We start from the raw sequence: 16,371 nt of genomic DNA on the forward strand, positions 1-16,371 counted from the left end.
GGTAAGAAAACAAGGGGGAAAGTGTTTGAGAAAATACAAGGCACTGTTAATTACTGTGTTGATCGATAAACATGCCCTTTCCCAATTCTCAGCCTCTCACAAACCTCCCTTTGCAATTTTCTCAATTCTCTTTCCAAGAGCCTGGGGCCAAAACGGAGAAGGTTGAAATCCATCTCCCTGCGCGCCTGGCGGGGGCGCTCTCTGCGCCTGCGCTGCCAAGCTCCCTCTCTGCCTCCAGGGAATTAGTCATTCTTTCCCTCAGCCCGCCCAGTTTGCCTCCTCCCTCAACTCCAAGCTTGACCGTGCCGCCTTCTGGGAGGTGTAGTCCGTGACCGACCGGACTTCAATTCCCAGCGGGCTTCGGGGCGGGAACCCGGAAGGGGAGGCTGGAGAGGAGCGAGTGGGGGGAAACCCGCGTAGCTGAGAGAGCTTCGGCGCGGAGAGATGGTGAGAACCGGGAGCGGGGGCCGAGGAGCGCTTAAGAGCCGAGGCGAGGGTTCGGAACCGGGTGTCGAGAGGGGAGAGGTAGGGCTAAAGAAGGGGCTGGACGAGGGGAGATCGCTCGGGGGACGGGTTTGGGAGGAAAGGGAGTCGGAGGGAGTAGTAAAAGAATGGGGGCTGGGGATGGGTCTGGAGGTGGGGGGGAGTCTTGCTTTGGGACTGATTGTAAGGGAGCTCAGACCTTGGAAAGGCAGGACCGATTTGGAGAAGGGGCTAGGCGTTCAGGCAAAGGCCCTGATGGAGGCAGTTTTGAGGGAGTTAACCTGGGGGATATGCAGACATTGGTGGTTAGGGCTAGATGAATGACGGGGTCTGGAGGTTTCGAGGGAGAGGCCAGCTGTGGATGTGGTGGGCTGGGGCCTCTGGATCGGATTGGGAACTGGAGAGCAAGTTGAGATAGTGGGATAGAGAAATCAATGGTAGAGTGTTGTGTGGGTTAGGCTCCAGGACTGGGGGTGGGATGGGAGCGTGAGATTAGCGGCCTGGATGCAGCGATAGTTTTCCTAGTCCAGCCAGAGACTTCTGATAAACTGGACAGTCACAGAACTGTAAGATGATGTGGCCAGACGGGCCATTGAGACAACCTTTTTGCACCCTCATTTCTCCAGTGGGATTTGGAAAAGTGTAGTGGGTTATGTGTGTGGGCAATCCAGCATTCAGATCTCTTATTCTGCCACTCCTTTGTGGCCTGTGCAAGTCTCCCCTCTGTGAAGCTCAGTGCCCTTATCTGTATTGTGGGAACAACTTGTCACTGAGAAGAGGGGAGGTGCCATAAGATCATTACCCTGGCTGGCAGTAAGTCCTCAGTCTTAGAGCTGTTGGTGGGAAGTTCCCCGCCCCAGGAATGTGACTGGGTCACAGGTGCTAATGGATTCCCTCCTTTTCAGTTCAGCCCCAGGGGCGTTTTCTCAAAACTTGAGGCTGATCTGGGCACACCCCAGGTCAGAACCCTGCAGGGGCTCCCCAGTCTATTGTTTAGGAAGTGCCTGGCCCTGTTCTTAGCTGTTTGCGGCATTAACTCATTTAATTCTGACAACACTCCTAAGGTGTAGGTGCTGTTTTTATTTCCATTCTACAGAAAGGAAGCAGAGTCACAGAGAAGTCAAGCAACTTTCCCAAGGTCACCCAGCATTAAATGATAAAATCAGGATTCCAACCTAGACATCTTGGCTGAGAATCTGGCTTTCACCGCTGTAATTTAGTCCCCTCTCCCTGTACTAACGTACAGTAGAGTAGAGTCATGAGTGCGACAGAGACTGGAGAACTGACGCAGTCTTCAGTTTGAGGTTTAGTTCTGCCATTTACATGCTGTGCGACCTTGGGCAAGTCTTCTGGCCTCTCAACTATAGAATGGGATTGGTAACCCTAGGAAGGTTATAACAAGGGATCACAGGGGTAAGCATGTAAAGTGCTCAGAGTAAGTGCTCAGTACACATGTTATTTTTTTAAAAACATGAATGGGAAACAGACCTAAGTGAAGGCAGTAGAGAGGTACCAGTGAGCAAGGCATCAGCCATGCCGCCTGCTTTCCTTCCTCTCCCGGGTACCCGACCCCCCATATCCTGACTCTTCTAGTTCCCCATCCTCTACCCCTGGGCTCCCAAGGTGACTCCCCAAGGGGGTGCTCAGAAACTCAATCTGTCCTCATTCCCATCTCTATCCCCAGCCAAATGTAAATAATTCACTTGCCAATGCCCAGCCTGGCCCAACTCCAAGTATTTCAGTGAATAGGAAATATTTCTACAACTGTGGTTTTTTGTTTTTTTTAACACCTCCTCCCCACCCCGAAGCTTTTGGTCATCAAGGCCTCACTGTGTAATTCGGCAACCTTGTAACATATCTTGAAACACTTTGGTCCTGAGTTTATCACATAAATTCTCTGACTCTGATAGGAAAGCATTGGTGTCAAATAGGTCCAGGTTCAAATCCCTGTCTCTGCTGCTGTGTGTCCTTGGCCAAGTTGCATTCCCATGCTGGGCCTCAGTTTTCTCATATGTAAAATTGGGCTACATTCCAACTATGAGGCTCTGGTGAAGGAGTTGATGAGGTTAACATGTGAAATGCCTAGTGCTTTTGAAGCCCTTAATAAGTGTGCAGTCTTTTAATGATTTTTATCCTTTCAAGAAAAATTTATGGAGCATGTACTCCGGAACCAGAGCATCCAGATTTGAATCCTGGCTTTGTCACCACCAACTGTGTAGCTTTGGGCCAGTCACTTAACCCCTCTGGACCTCAGTTTCCCCTTCTGGAAAATGTGGGTTTATTTCTTGAGTACTCCACAGTGTGGCGAGAGCACCTACTGTGTGCCAGGGCCTGCCCTTGGAGAGCTTGCTGTTGTCACAATGCTGGGGCAGTTTTGCAGCTCCAGGGGCACTTGTGCTCATTGGTCAGGTGTGCGTTCCTCTATTACTGATTCATTTTCAGCCCCTCGTGCCAGCTTTGCCTGCTTGTTGTTTTCATGGATTTTTAACCCTTTGTCTGCAACCCTCAGTGAATTATCTGAAATCGTATTGCTCTAGGAAGAAGTTGCCAATCATCCCTGTCACATCTGGGCACCCTGGGGTGATGTGACACTTTTCCCTCCTTTTCCTTTGTTTGTTTGTCTTAGAAAATATGTCTGCTTTCCAACTTATTTTACTTTTTCTTAAAATCTTAAACGTATTTACAGCCTGTGCTTGCCTGAGGCTTACTTGTACAAAATGACATTTTTACCGTTTTTAATGGTGTATTTCTAGCAGCTGTGACAAAAGCTGTATTATTCCCAAAAGCACAGGTTTTCTAAAAAGACGGCTCATCACCTGCTTTGCGGTGTCATCCCGACACCTTAAGGTCATAAGTTGCCCCTCATACTCCCGGTCCCTCTTACTTGCTCTGTTTGTTTCCCATAGCACTTGCCACCTTGAAACTTACTGTATGTTTATCATCCCTCTCTCCTGTGAGCATGTCAGCCCTGTGGGGACGAAGATTTCTTTCTCCTTTTCCCTGCACGTCACCAGTGCTCAGAACAGTGTCTGACACACAGTAGCTGCTCTGTATATATCTGTTCCATTAATAAGTGAGTTCCAATACCCAGCCGTAACAAAGGAATGGCCATATTTTGGTTATTGTGAGGGATTAGGATCAATTTCATCTCAGAATGTGCAATAAAGAAGAAAGACGTCTTTGACTCAGTCAGTGATTTCCAAACTCTTAGGTAATCTTACTTTTTCTATTATTTATTTATTTATTTTTAGAGAGAGGGGAAGGGAGAAAGAGGGAGAGAAACATCAATGTGTGGTTGCCTCTCACGCGCCCCCAGCTGGGGACCTGGCCCCCAACCCAGGCATGTGCTCTGACTGGGAATCGAACCTGAGACCCTTTGGTTCACAGGGTGGCCTTCAATCCACTGAGCCACACTAGCTAGGGCTTACTTTTTCTTAAGAAATCCCAACACCTGAATAATGAGGCTCTCCTTGGTGCCTACTTGGCACTGAACACCCTCCTGGGTTGATCTCAGTGAATCATCAACCAGCCCACGGGGGGTTGCTATTATTACCTGCATTTTACAGTGGGGAAAACCGAGGCATCCTGCCTGAGGTCACGCCCCCAGAATTGGGAGCACTAGGGTGCTGGCAGGGCCTCCCTGGAGTCTGTCTGCATCCTGGGTCTCTAGATCCTGATGATTCGGATTTACATACATGATTCCTACTATTAGGGAACTAGCTGTTAGAAAGGAAAACTTGCCAGGGAGAGAGGTCAGCAGTCCCTGAGGCCAAAAAGCTGAGAGCAGGGTATGGATGGATCAGGATTGTGGACAGGGCTGTGGTGGGGTGTGGGGCAGGACCGAGAGGGTTGGGGATAGAAGGAGCAGACCCAGGAACAGGGCCATGGTACCCAGCCACCGATTCCTGTGTGAGGGTTAGCAAGCATATTCCCTGAGCACCTGCTCTGTGCCCAGCCCTGTGCTGGGCGTGACCCTGAGATAGCAGTGCCCCAAGGTGGAGGAAGGGGTGTCACCTGGGTCAGCACGTGGGGAGGGGGGCATGTCAGACACCTTTTAAAATAATTTCTTCTTTCTTTGGTTTGCTGTTGATGTTGTTTCCAACATCATAAGTTTCACGCTTAGCTCGTTAATTGTCCACCATTCTCCTGTCTTTGTGCATTTATGGAGACCTCCCTAGACTTGGTCCACAGCTGTTTTCCTGGGCTCTCCATTTACCTCCACCTGGGATTTCTTTTGCCTCTTTTCTGGGCTAGATTACATTTCCTTGATCTAATCGCTTCCTTTTTATTGGTTTATTCCTTCATGTTGGAGATGCAAAGCCTCCAGTAGCTTCCTGAGAAAGGGTTCATGGATGTGCATTTTTTGTGAACTTGCACCTCTCATGGAAGGGTTTTAAGCAGGACAGTAGTGTGGCCCAATTTGTGTTTGGAAAGCTCTTTCTGGCTAGGAGGGAGAAGGAAGAGCCGAACTGTCCGGCTGAGCCAAGTGTGGAGGCTGGAACAGCTGCACCTGCCTCAGAGGAGAGGTCCCAGCTTTTCAGAAACCCACAGGGTGGAGGGGAGGTCATTGTCATTCAGCAGTGCCAGGTAATGCAAGAGGAAGCCTCAGGAGGAAAAAGAGCCCGTGTAGCCTGGGAGGGCATGAGGACATCTTCATCCCAGGAACAGGATTTCCACAGGTGGAATTAGCTGGAACCAGCTGCTCTTTTTTAAATAAGAGGTCCCAGATAGATGATGTACTGAATGAACCGCTGTCTTAGAAGTTCATTCATTCATTCAGACAAACATGCCTTGCACACCTATGAGGCGCTAAGGGCATTGTTTCTCAAGCTTAAGTATGCATACCGTTGGCCTAGAGATCTTGTCAAGGTCACGTTCTTATGCAGCAGGTGTAGGCTGGAGCAGTTCTAACAGACACTCCCAGGGGCCGTCATCCTGGGACCACACTTAAGTAGCCGGGTGCTCAGTGCTGTTCTAAAAGCTGGGATACAGCAGCGACAAAAGTCCTGGCCCTGGGGGAGCTTTCGTTTTAGTGAGCGGGAGATTGACAAGAAACTCACCAACAAAGTTTATAGTATATTAGATAGTAATGCGAGGTAAGGAGAAAAGAAATCAGGGAAGGGCGAGGAGAGGGTGTGTGTCTGTTGTGGGGCACGCTGCAGTTTTAAATGAAGGTTTCATGAAGGTGGTTTCTGCACCATGCCTGGAGGAGTAAGGGGATGAGCCTCGTGGATTCCCAGGGAAGGGCAGTCTGGGGTGCGGGAGGGTGGGGGTGGGGTGGGGGGCAGAGAGTTCAAAGGCCCTGAGGACTGAACAAGATGATCCTTGCAAAGGGCTAGGTATAGTCAGTGAGTGAAACAACCTCTCGTCCTTGATGAACCTGTGCTCTGGAGGCAGCTGAGCTCATGTGAGTCAAAGCCCTGCCACGGAGCTGTGTCCAAAGCCAATGACTTAGCCATTCCGTATCTCCATTTCCTAATCTTTAACATGAGGTTAAAAATAGCGAGATATGAGAACTGAATGAGTTAATATTTATAGAGCACTTAGAGCAAAGCCTGGCGGCTCCCATGGAATGCTCCAGTGAGCGTGGCTGTTGTGGTCATCTGGTCATCATTTTCTCTGTAATTTATTCATGTTGCTCATGATTGTTTATTTGGATGTCTGCCCCCTTTCCCATGAGCGCTTCTTGGTGAGCTCAGTGTCATCTCTTTGTCCCATGCACCCAACCCAGGGCCAGTGTGCAAGGGGAGCTCTGAATGTCAGTCTAGGGATGTAAAATGTGGCTTCTCTAATGGTTGGGGTCATTCCATCATGGATGTTCATTGTATGCTTCAGGTCCTTACTAATTTTATCTTTTCAACCAATCTCTATGGAGAGATAAGTTAAGGTTTCTCATCCCGATTGTGCATGTGCCATATTTTGTCATGTTGTTTTTTGCTGTATATATTTTGAGGCCATAGTATTAGGAGCACTTATTATTATTATTCGGCAATTAAACTTTTATTGAAGACTATCCAGTGGCAGGAATACTTTGTGTATTATACTATGTTTTAGACATTCAATAAAGAATTTATGAAGACTGATTTTCACAATGCATGCATCCAAGCAGCCTTAAATATTGTTAAAAGCACATTCTAGTGCCTGTCCTGAGTTTGTGTGTGTCCTGAGTTTTTAATTTAGATGACAGATCCTCTAATTTTCTCTTAATTTATCATCAATAAATGAAGCTACACAGCTTTTTTTATTACTTGTTTTATTTTTTTAAGACTTTATATATTTACTTCTAGAGCGAGGGGTAGAGAGGGAGAGAAACGTCAATGTGTTGAGAGAGATACACCGATTGATAGGTTGGTTACCTCTCACACACCCCCAACTGGGGACCTGGCCCACAACCCAGGCATGTGCCCTGACTGGGAATTGAACCAGTGACCTTCTGGTTCGCAGGCCGGCACTCCATCCACTGAGCCACACCAGCCAGGGCAAGCTACATAGCTTTTTAAAAAATTAAAACTATTTGTTTCCATTCTGAGGCCAAATTATGACATGATACTTATTTAAAGTGTCTACCTTTGGAGCACTTAAGTTGGGAACCTTTTTGTATACGTAATGGGTCAGTTTGTTTTGTCACCATCTTTGTCCCTAATACTACCTTTTGCTTTTGTCAATTATATCTTTTAAAGTGGTAATGTCACTCTGCTTGTCTCTTGGTTTGTATTTGCTTGGTCAGTCTTTTTCCATCTTTTTACTTTCAGTCTTGCTGTGTTGTGAGGTTTTATAATAAATGGATCTTTGTGGAGTGTTTTCTGAAAGCTGACCTAATGTAGGGCCTTGTCCTGGGCTCAGTATGTGAGGAGTTAGGAAATTCTGCCCCAGTGACCCCTCCAGCTAGGACACAGACAGACCTGGGTGTGAAACAGAGTTCACACTGCCAAGGCCTCCTGAAGTTAAGGACATGGAGCCGCAGGGAAAGGAGCTTTGATTCATCTGGTCCCATGCTGGGCAGTGCTCTGGGGACACCATGCTGACCATCATAGCTCTGGCCCTTCCTCCCTCCCATCCCCCAGGGGGTTTACAGTCCAGTGGAGGAGAATGGTCCATCTTTAGGCAGTAATGACCCAGAGTGGGCAGGACTGGGACAAGGGAACCCAAAGGTCCCCTCTGGGCAGGTGGGTAGTTTCCAGGAAGGGGGCTCAGGGAAGGTCTCTCTGTTAAACTTAAGTTGAGCAAAGACGGGAATGGAGTAAGGAACTGACCTATGTGGCAGTCTGGGGGGAAGCATTCCAGTTAACGGGAACAGCAAGTGCAAAGACCATAGAAGAAAAGAGCTAGGTGACTCGGAAATCAAAAGCAAGGCCAGGGTGGGAGCGCGGAGGTGGAGGCTTTCCCAGCCTGGGGGTTAGCATCTTGGAAGAGGGGGATGGCTGAATTTAGACCCCAGAGAATATATAGTGAATCAATAGAGCACAATCATCTGGAGTCAGATTCCCTGGGTTCATATCCTTGCTCCAGTGGCACCCGTTTGTGTGTGACCTTAGGCTGGTTAGTCAACCTGCCCTGCCTCAGTTTCTTCATATAGCATAAATGATAATAACTCCTACTGAGCATCAGACAGGCTGAGTATTCTAAATCTGTATCAGATTAGGTGCCCACCTGTGGATCCACTGGGGGTGTGGAATAGGGAGGGATGAGCCTGGATTGTTGAGGCACCTGGGCTTTTTCCTAGCGGCACTGGGGAGTCATGGCGTGTCTTGAACTGGGTAGGGACAGGCTCAGCCTTGAGCTTCAAGAAGACCCTTCTAGCTGTGATGTGTGGGAGGGTCGGAAGCAGGTAAGGCCAGGGCAGGGCGGTGGGGGAATAAGTGATGCCTGGACGGGCACCTGCAGTAGAGGCACCTTTGGCTGTCTCTTCAATCAGCCTGGTACTGAAAGGATCTATACCAGCACTGCTCAACAGAAATGTAACGCTGTAATGTGTAATTTAAACTCTCGGTAGCTATATTAAAAAGGTCAGAAGATTAAGTTAATTTGAAGTATTGTATTTAACTGAATTATATAAATATCATTTTAAGAGGTAATCAGTATTTAAAAGTCATCATTGAGTTGTTTCATATTCTAGTGCTAAGTCTGAGTCAGATTTGGGTGCCGACCTGGGAAGGCTGGACAAGAGAGGACCTTTTGACCACGCGGCCTGAGCCCTGAACAGCAAGCCCAGAGGCTTGGACACGGAGCCGCAGTAGCCGTGACAGGGTTCTGCTACTTGGTTGTCCGGTTTCCCCCGCAGGCCGTTTCGGCCCCCAGGGTTCCCAACCCAAACTGGGCACTCTCGGATCTTCCTGCTTGCTTCCTTCCGCCCTGGAGTCCCAGTCCCAGAGCGGCTTGGCCCTTTAAATATCAACTGTCAATCAGGGCTTCTGAGTAGAGGGAACGTCCTGTGATAAACACCTCCTTGCAAGCGGTGGCCCCCGTCCTGGCCCTGCTCCTCCGTTTCGGAGGAAGTTGGAAGTTGTTCCACGCTCTCTTACACGCAGCTGTTTCCACACCTCCTTGTCACCTCTTGCCTACTCCTCCCTCTTTTGAAGTCGGGCCCCTCGGCCAAGGCCTGCCTTATTTGGGCACGGCCCCGAACGGCAGGCGCTCATTGGCTGCGGGCGTCACGCGCGAGACTGTCAACAAAGGGGCGGAGGGAAACCAGTCGTGCTCCCGCCTGCGTGACTGCGGGAGGAAAGCAGAGAGTGGGCGGGCCTTCTTTCTTCTTGTGCGCATGCCTGTAGGCCGTCACCTTCTCCCGCTGCAGGGGGGCGGGGCTCGCGGGTGAGGGTGCCTCAGGGGCGTGTCTAGCTTTTGAGGGTGGTCTGAGGGGATTGGTGAATTTCGGGGGGCTGTTACAAAATTTGGGGATTTCCTTTGCATTGAAGTGATATTTTGGGGCTTGGGCAAGTGCCTGCATGGGTTTGGGGGGATACTTGGGTTTCCCTTGAGCTTAGGGGGCGCCTTAGGGTTTGGGTTTGGGTTTCTTTTGTAAGGTGGTAGGGTCTGTGTGATGTAGGGGGTCTCCTTTGTGGTTTGGGATGTTTGGTGCATATATGATTTGGCGAGCTCACGGAGACTTAGAAGCCACACAGAGCCCAGGAATGCCGATTGTGGAGGCAGAATGCCTGGGCTTTTGCCTGTCCTGACTTCTTCCGACCTGTCTGACTTCAGACTTGGGGTCCAACGTTTCCGCGCCTGATCTGGACGCAGGGACGAATACACTGCCTGCTTCATAGGGACCGGGAGGATTAGCAGGAATTGTTAGAACAGTACCCAATTAGTTCGCAGTCGGTCTGCAATCAACACGTCTGCTATTAAAACATGTGCAGGGTTTCTTCGGGAGTGTTTGTGGGGGTCTTTTGACTGAGAAATATATGGTTTGAAATTAGTTTTATGTATTAGGGAGCTTATATGTTTTAGTGAGTTCTTTTGCTATTTGGGAGGCTTCTGTGTAATTAGGGAGTAACCTGTGGAGGTTTAGAAAGAGTTTGAGGTGAGTATAGGATCTCAGGGAACTGGTCTTTTGGGGCATCTGTGAGTTTGCGAAATTGCTGTGTATGTTAAGAGTTCTTAGCAGGCTAGGCATTTGTGAGGGGCTTCTTGAGATTGGAGTCTTCTGTGCTGGAGGGGATATTTATAGGTTTAGAGGTTTAAAGTGGGATTTGGAAGGGCCTAGATATTTTGGGAGGCATTGATATTCTGGGAGGGTTTCAGGGGGTGGTCCAGTTGGAGAGGGAGAGCATCTATAGAAAATGGCCTTTGCTGTGTTAGTGTTCATTCCTGGGCATTTAGATGTATTGGTGGTTAGTATGCTTAGACATCTGTAGGTTTTAGGGACCATACGGTGCTTTTTCTTTTAGCAAGGAACTGGAATTGCAACAGGGGCTATAAATTATTTAATGGTAAGAGGGATTAGCGATTATGGGGATAGGATTTTTAGGATTAGGACTGTGACTTGTGTCTGTTTGAAGGCTGCCTGGATTTTGAATGGTATCTACAGGATCATGAAATGAGGGGGTAGTGGTGTTTGTGGAATTGCCTGTGTTCAGGACAAACTATACTTCAGGGTCAGCAAACTTTTTTCATAAAAGGCCTGATAATGAATGTTGTATGCTTTGCAAAGCCATATATTTTCTGTTGCAATTACTCAACTCTGCCACTGTAGCATGAAAGCAGCCATAAACAAATATGCATGTTTCGATACAACTTTATTTGCAAAGATAGGCAGTCGGCCAGATTTGGCCCAAGGGCTATAGTTTGCTGACCTCTGGTCTATAAACACGTGGAAGGGTTGAAGTTTGGAAGGTATTTTGGTTTCACGATGTCTGTACGCAGATGGGCCAAGGAAGGATTGAGATTGAGGGATATGCTACCTATTGGTCTTGCAGTGGAAAATGGTCATGTCTGACTCATAAGCAGAGTTGTCTCCAGAGTAGGTCATGCACACGTAAGTGTTGCAAAATAAAGTGATCGTTATTAAGAGAGCCTGAATTAAAAAGTCCAGGAAGCAAATTTGAGGGCCTGTTCTTGCGCTGTATAACCCTTCCCCACTCTGGAGAGGAGGCTAGACTAGAATAGGCCTTCTTATCCCAGGGGTCTGTGGATGTGCTTGAGGGAGTTACCTGCACAGTGTTGTGCAAGTGTATGCATTTTTCTGGGGGAGGATACACAGCTTTAATAAATCCTTAAAGAGCCCCGCAAGCAGAACAAGGCAAGGAGCCAGTTTCTGAGGCTCTGGCCTCAGATTTTCTTCCACCCAACCCATCTCGTTTCTTCTGTGAGCTCAAGCAGCCATAGCTGTGTCCCAGGCTGAGAATTCTTGTCTTTTCAGGAACTGCCTACTGGAAGGGCAAATAGAAAAAGGAGCTGCTGTCTTTTGGTTGGTATTTTCACTGAATTTTAAGGGTTATGGCCCCTGGATTGTCACTGAAGGCAGTGGACAGTGGAATCTGATCTGTAGGGTTGGGGCAGGCTGCCAGCTCTGTTCACGCTCTGGGTGTTAAAAGAGAAGGTCCCACTTCCTTTGCAACCCCTCACCTGTGCAGTGGGGCATGAATAGAGTTCTTGGTGGTCTAAGCTGGTCGCGTCCATCACGGGAGGTTGAGGTTGGGGTGGTACTGGAAGGGCAGGCTCCCCCAGCTCCCCTGCCTTCTCTTTCCTATCTCCAGGTGGCCTGTGGAGTCCCCTGCCACCATCCAGGTCCTGAGATGCAGTGATCCCCTGCCTATCTGCCACCATTCCCCAGAATGGACCGTGGCGGCCTCCTGCCCTTCCAGCTGTGGTGCCCTCGGCCCTTTGGCACCTACTCACAGAACCAGCCTCGCCCGCCTTCCGCGGCCCTCAAGCCAGCAGCCTGCCCTGAGCCAGGCAGCAGGGCTGAGCCAGACCACGGGCCTGCTCACTCTGAGAACACACCTCCCGCCTTGGCCACGGAGGCCCCTGCCTCTCAGCCTGCCCCGCTCCTCTCAGCCTCGGCTGCTGGTGATGAGGGTCGAGTCCTGCTAGACACGTGGTATGTTATCAAGCCTGGGAATACAAAGGAGAAGGTGGCCTTCTTTGTGGCCCACCAGTGTGGTGGCAGCAGCCGGGCCAGCTCCATGAAGGTCAAGGGGCACTGGGGTAGTGACAGCTCGAAGGCCAAGCGGAGGAGGCGCTGTCTTGAGCCTACTAAAGCTCCACCGGACCCAGGGGGCCGGGAGGGGCCCCCTGCTGCTCAGGGGACCCCAGCCTCTGCTGGGGAGGATGTGGACCTCCTCTCTGTGGCCGAGATGGTGGCCCTGGTGGAACAGCGGGCTGCCCTCGCCCTGCAGAACTACCCACACCCTGGCACGCCAGCGCCTATGGTCTTTGTGTCGGCAGAGCAGGGTGGGCCTGCCAAAGGGCTAGGGTCTGAACGGCGATCTGGCGGTGGGGACTGCAGCCGTGTGGCTGAGGCAGTGGCCCATTTTGAGGCCCAGCGGGACAGCCCTCCAGCCAAGGGCCTCTGCAAGGAGGAGCGGCCTGGGCCGGGCCCTGGGGAGGTACGCATCGCCTTCCGTATCTCCAATGGCCGAGAGCCCCGTGCCCCAGATGGCAGCTTGCCCAATGGGAGCGGGGGCCGGCCAGGCTGTGCCTACCCGGGCAGCCCAGGACCTGGGGCCCGAGCCAAGGATAAGATCACCTGCGACCTGTACCAGCTCATCAGTCCCTCTCGAGACGCCCTCCCCAGCAATGTAGAGTTCCTTCTAGCCAGAGCAGATGAAGCCAGTGAGGGGGAGACCCCAGCCCCTGCCAGGCCTGAGGACACTCCCCCGGCTCCCCCGCCACCCCCTGCCCGGGACTGCGGAGCGTCCGGCTTCCATGTGGATGTGGTGGTGACGGGCGTGGTGGACGAGTGCGTCTTCTTTGGCAAGGATGGTACCAAGAATGTGAAGGAGGAGACGGTGTGCCTGACAGTGAGCCCCGAGGAGCCGCCCCCACCTGGCCAGCTCTTCTTCCTCCAGTCCCGTGGGCAGGACGGGCCTCCCGAGCCACCCCCGGCTGACTCGCCAGCCACTGCCCCAGGCACGGACGATACTGAGGGCACAGCGGACACCTCCTTGTGCCGCTTGTACCGGCACGTGTCACACGATTTCCTCGAGATCCGCTTCAAGATCCAGAGGCTGCTGGAGCCGCGACAGTACATGCTACTGCTGCCCGAGCATGTGCTGGTCAAGATCTTCAGCTTCCTGCCCACCCGGGCCCTGGCAGCCCTCAAGTGCACCTGCCACCACTTCAAGGGCATCATCGAGGCATTTGGCGTGCGGGCCACAGACTCGCGCTGGAGCCGAGACCCACTCTACCGCGATGACCCTTGCAAGCAGTGCCGCAAGAGGTACGAGAAGGGCGACGTGTCACTCTGCCGCTGGCACCCTAAGCCCTACCACCATGACCTGCCTTACGGACGTTCCTACTGGATGTGCTGCCGCCGAGCCGACCGCGAGACGCCTGGCTGCCGCCTGGGTCTGCACGATAACAACTGGGTGCTGCCCTGCAATGGGCCTGGTGGGGGTGGGGGCCGGACTGGCCGGGAAGAGGGGAGGTGAAGACTAGGGAGGGGGGCAGAGCCCACCATGCCCACCCCTGCCCCGTGGGAGCCGAGGGCCAGGACTGGGTCCCAGCCCATACCCCCCAGTCCAGGCAGCGTTGATCCCCGTTCGGAACTGACCCGGGTTCAGGGGCATGACCTAAGAAAGCACTCTGACTGACCCTGACTGGTTTTCTACTCTTTAGACCCAGGGCCGGGGACCCTCGAGGAGGGTGTTTTTTACTAGCATCTCAAGTTTCTTCTCCATTCAGCCCTAACACCCTTCCTGCCACTCTACACCCCTGGGACCCACCAGCAGGCAGCAGACGGCAGCTAATTTTGGTACTACTTAAGGGTTCTCCCCTTCTGGCCCCCTTCCGCTCCCTTCCCTCGTTCTCTCTGGAGCCGTGTTCTCTCTCCCAAGAGGCTGCAGTGCCCAAGGCTGGTACCTCTCCTAAGCTCCATGTCAGGGCTCACCTGCTCTTCAGGAATTGGGGGGCCATCTGATCACAGGTCAGATTGGGCATGTTTCATGGCAGCCTGCCATCTCTAGATGTTTTCCCCATTAAAAATAAAAATGACTGTTTTCTCCTTAAGCTACCAGTCTCTCCACTTCCCCCAGAGGGGAAGAGAAAAGAAAAGTTGAACTATAAAAATTTCCCTCCTCCCATTATTTAAGCTGTTGCCATCACCACCCCTCAAGAAAACAAAACAAAAACAAACAAACAAAAAAAAGCTGTGAAGCCCTTTGCCTCGCTCTTGACAGCGTGGGGGGCCGGTGGGCAGGGACTGTGGGTTTGAGTTTCTGGACTTTTTCCTTCCACTCTGGGTACTTGTTCAGGCATTGGGGTCTCTCCATCCTGAGCCACGTATGTTTCTTTAGAAGCCTTTGGTTAACTGAGACCTTTATTTTTCAGGCAATTTAGTCTGGGGTGTTTTTGTTTGTTCTGTTTGGATTTCTTTTCTTTTTTCTTTTTCTTTTTTTTGTTCTTGTTTCTCCATCCCTATGGTTCTGGAAGCTTCTAGCGTGTGGCATCTGACCAATTTTGAATTGGTCCTTTCTATAAAATCCGTATTTATAAGGATGGGCCCAGACTGGTTTGTATGTTGTTCACGGAGGGGATGCGGGGGAGGAGGGAGTCGTGGGTCTGTGCGTGGTGAGGTGGAAAACGCCGGGAGAGAAGGGTCCTCAGCCAAGTCCCTTAGCACGAAGTTATTTTTGACTCTTCATCTGTGTCCGTTCGGACTCAAATCTCAAAATAGTAGTAGCTTAAACAAGAAAGTTTTTATTTCTTTAGAAGTCACCAGGAGCCAAGGCTCCTTCTAGCTCACTGTATCGTTGTTTGCCTGTGGTCCTCATCCTCACGGTCTGAGATGACCGCCAGAACTCCGGCCAGCACCATTTTGCAGAAGGGGAAACCCCTCTTTCCTGGGAGCATACACTGGGCAGCAGGCCCTCAAATAACACTTCACTCAGCATTGTTATACATACCATTGATGAGATGACATAGGAACCTAACTCTTCCTTTTATCAGTTAGCCTGTTTTAAAATCGGTTTCATTATACGTCACTCCGCTTCAAGTTTCAGAACCTATCAACAGTGTTAAGTGAGGACTTACTATACTTTGTACTTCTCACTGGTCAGAACTTAGCCATATGGAGGAGCTGCAGAGGAGACTGGGAAATGTAGTCTTATACCTGGGTGCATTATGCCCAACAAAAACCTCTTACTAAAAAAGATCCCCATAATGAACCCTTTAAAATATCCACATAATTATTTACTAAATAAAAAGAGATAAAGACACTTAAAAAACTCAAGTATAAAAGAAGAGGGAAAATGAATATTGAGAGGCAGCTAACATTCTCCAATAATCTTATCAGGGAATCAAAATTTCCAGAGACTAAGATATATCATAGTAGTTATTCAATGCTTAGATTTTAGAATCAAAGAGACCTCGGTTTGAATCTTGGCTTGGTTTTATGGGACTTCAGTTTCCTGTGGAGGGAGGACTAGATTATTTGAACGCTTCTGCTGAAACAGGAAGTAAAAAAATATTAAAAGCATCAAATAGACAATAAAATAGGGACACACTAAGCAGAAAATTTAAGGGAAAGGTGTGTGGGGCCCTGAAGCCACTTTTGCTCTGAGGGCAGTGCTGTTGTGGACAAATGTCAGTTTCCTATTTGTAGCCTTATTGGGGCAGGCAGAGGTCGGAATGCACAGCCATTCTCGGCGGTGCAGATAGACTCTCAAGAAGCTACGCCATCGTCTCTCGAGACGGACGGCTGCCGATGACGATGATGGGGCAGGCAGAGGTCAACGCCAACGCCTGCCCAAGGTGGAAAATCTACTAGGAGCTGGGAGCCCACCAAACCATAAGCTGAGGTAAGGATGACCCAGAAGATCGCAAAGATGTTCCAAACACTGAAGGGAGCATAAGGCCAAAGAAAGAAAAAAAGTGGACCTGGCCCTGACTGTTGTGGCTCAGTTGGCTGAGTGTCATCCTGCAAAGCGAAAGGTCGCAAGTTCAATCCCCAGTCAGGGCACATTCTGAGTTGCAGCCCAGGTCCCTGGTTGGGGCATGTGGGAGGCAACCACACATTGATGTTTTTCTCCCCTTCTCTCTCCCTCCTTTTCCCTCAATAAATAAATAAATATTTTAAAAAGCATTTAAAAAAAGAAAAAAGTGGACCTGAACATTTGTAGTCACAGGCTGGCCCTTAGCTCGGACTTGCAGCCCAGGTTTGCATCAGCGATACTTCTAGCTGGGATGTCTGACAGAAACAAACATAAATCCTCCGGTGGGAGGAAC

General features: G+C 50.3%; 1 protein-coding gene across 3 annotated transcripts; it reads left to right on the forward strand.

The window, feature by feature from the left end:
* The first annotated feature begins 378 nt into the window (after positions 1 to 378).
* Positions 379 to 14,643, forward strand: FBXO46 (F-box protein 46). Of its 3 annotated transcripts, XM_090260114.1 has the most exons (3): positions 379 to 447; positions 11,345 to 11,392; positions 11,682 to 14,643. In XM_090260114.1, exon 3 carries the CDS (start codon positions 11,760 to 11,762, stop codon positions 13,575 to 13,577), a length of 1,818 nt encoding a protein of 605 aa, XP_090116240.1. In that variant the 5' UTR covers positions 379 to 447; positions 11,345 to 11,392; positions 11,682 to 11,759; the 3' UTR covers positions 13,578 to 14,643. The 3 variants fall into 3 exon arrangements, with proteins under 3 accessions (XP_090116240.1, XP_090116239.1, XP_090116238.1); XM_090260113.1 differs by lacking the exon at positions 11,345 to 11,392 and having other exon boundaries at positions 379 to 525; XM_090260112.1 differs by lacking the exon at positions 11,345 to 11,392.
* Positions 14,644 to 16,371: the final 1,728 nt, after the last annotated feature.

This window comes from Furipterus horrens, unplaced genomic scaffold (assembly GCF_987537825.1).
Source record: "Furipterus horrens unplaced genomic scaffold, mFurHor1.1.pri manual_scaffold_13, whole genome shotgun sequence".
Lineage (NCBI taxonomy): Eukaryota > Metazoa > Chordata > Mammalia > Chiroptera > Furipteridae > Furipterus > Furipterus horrens.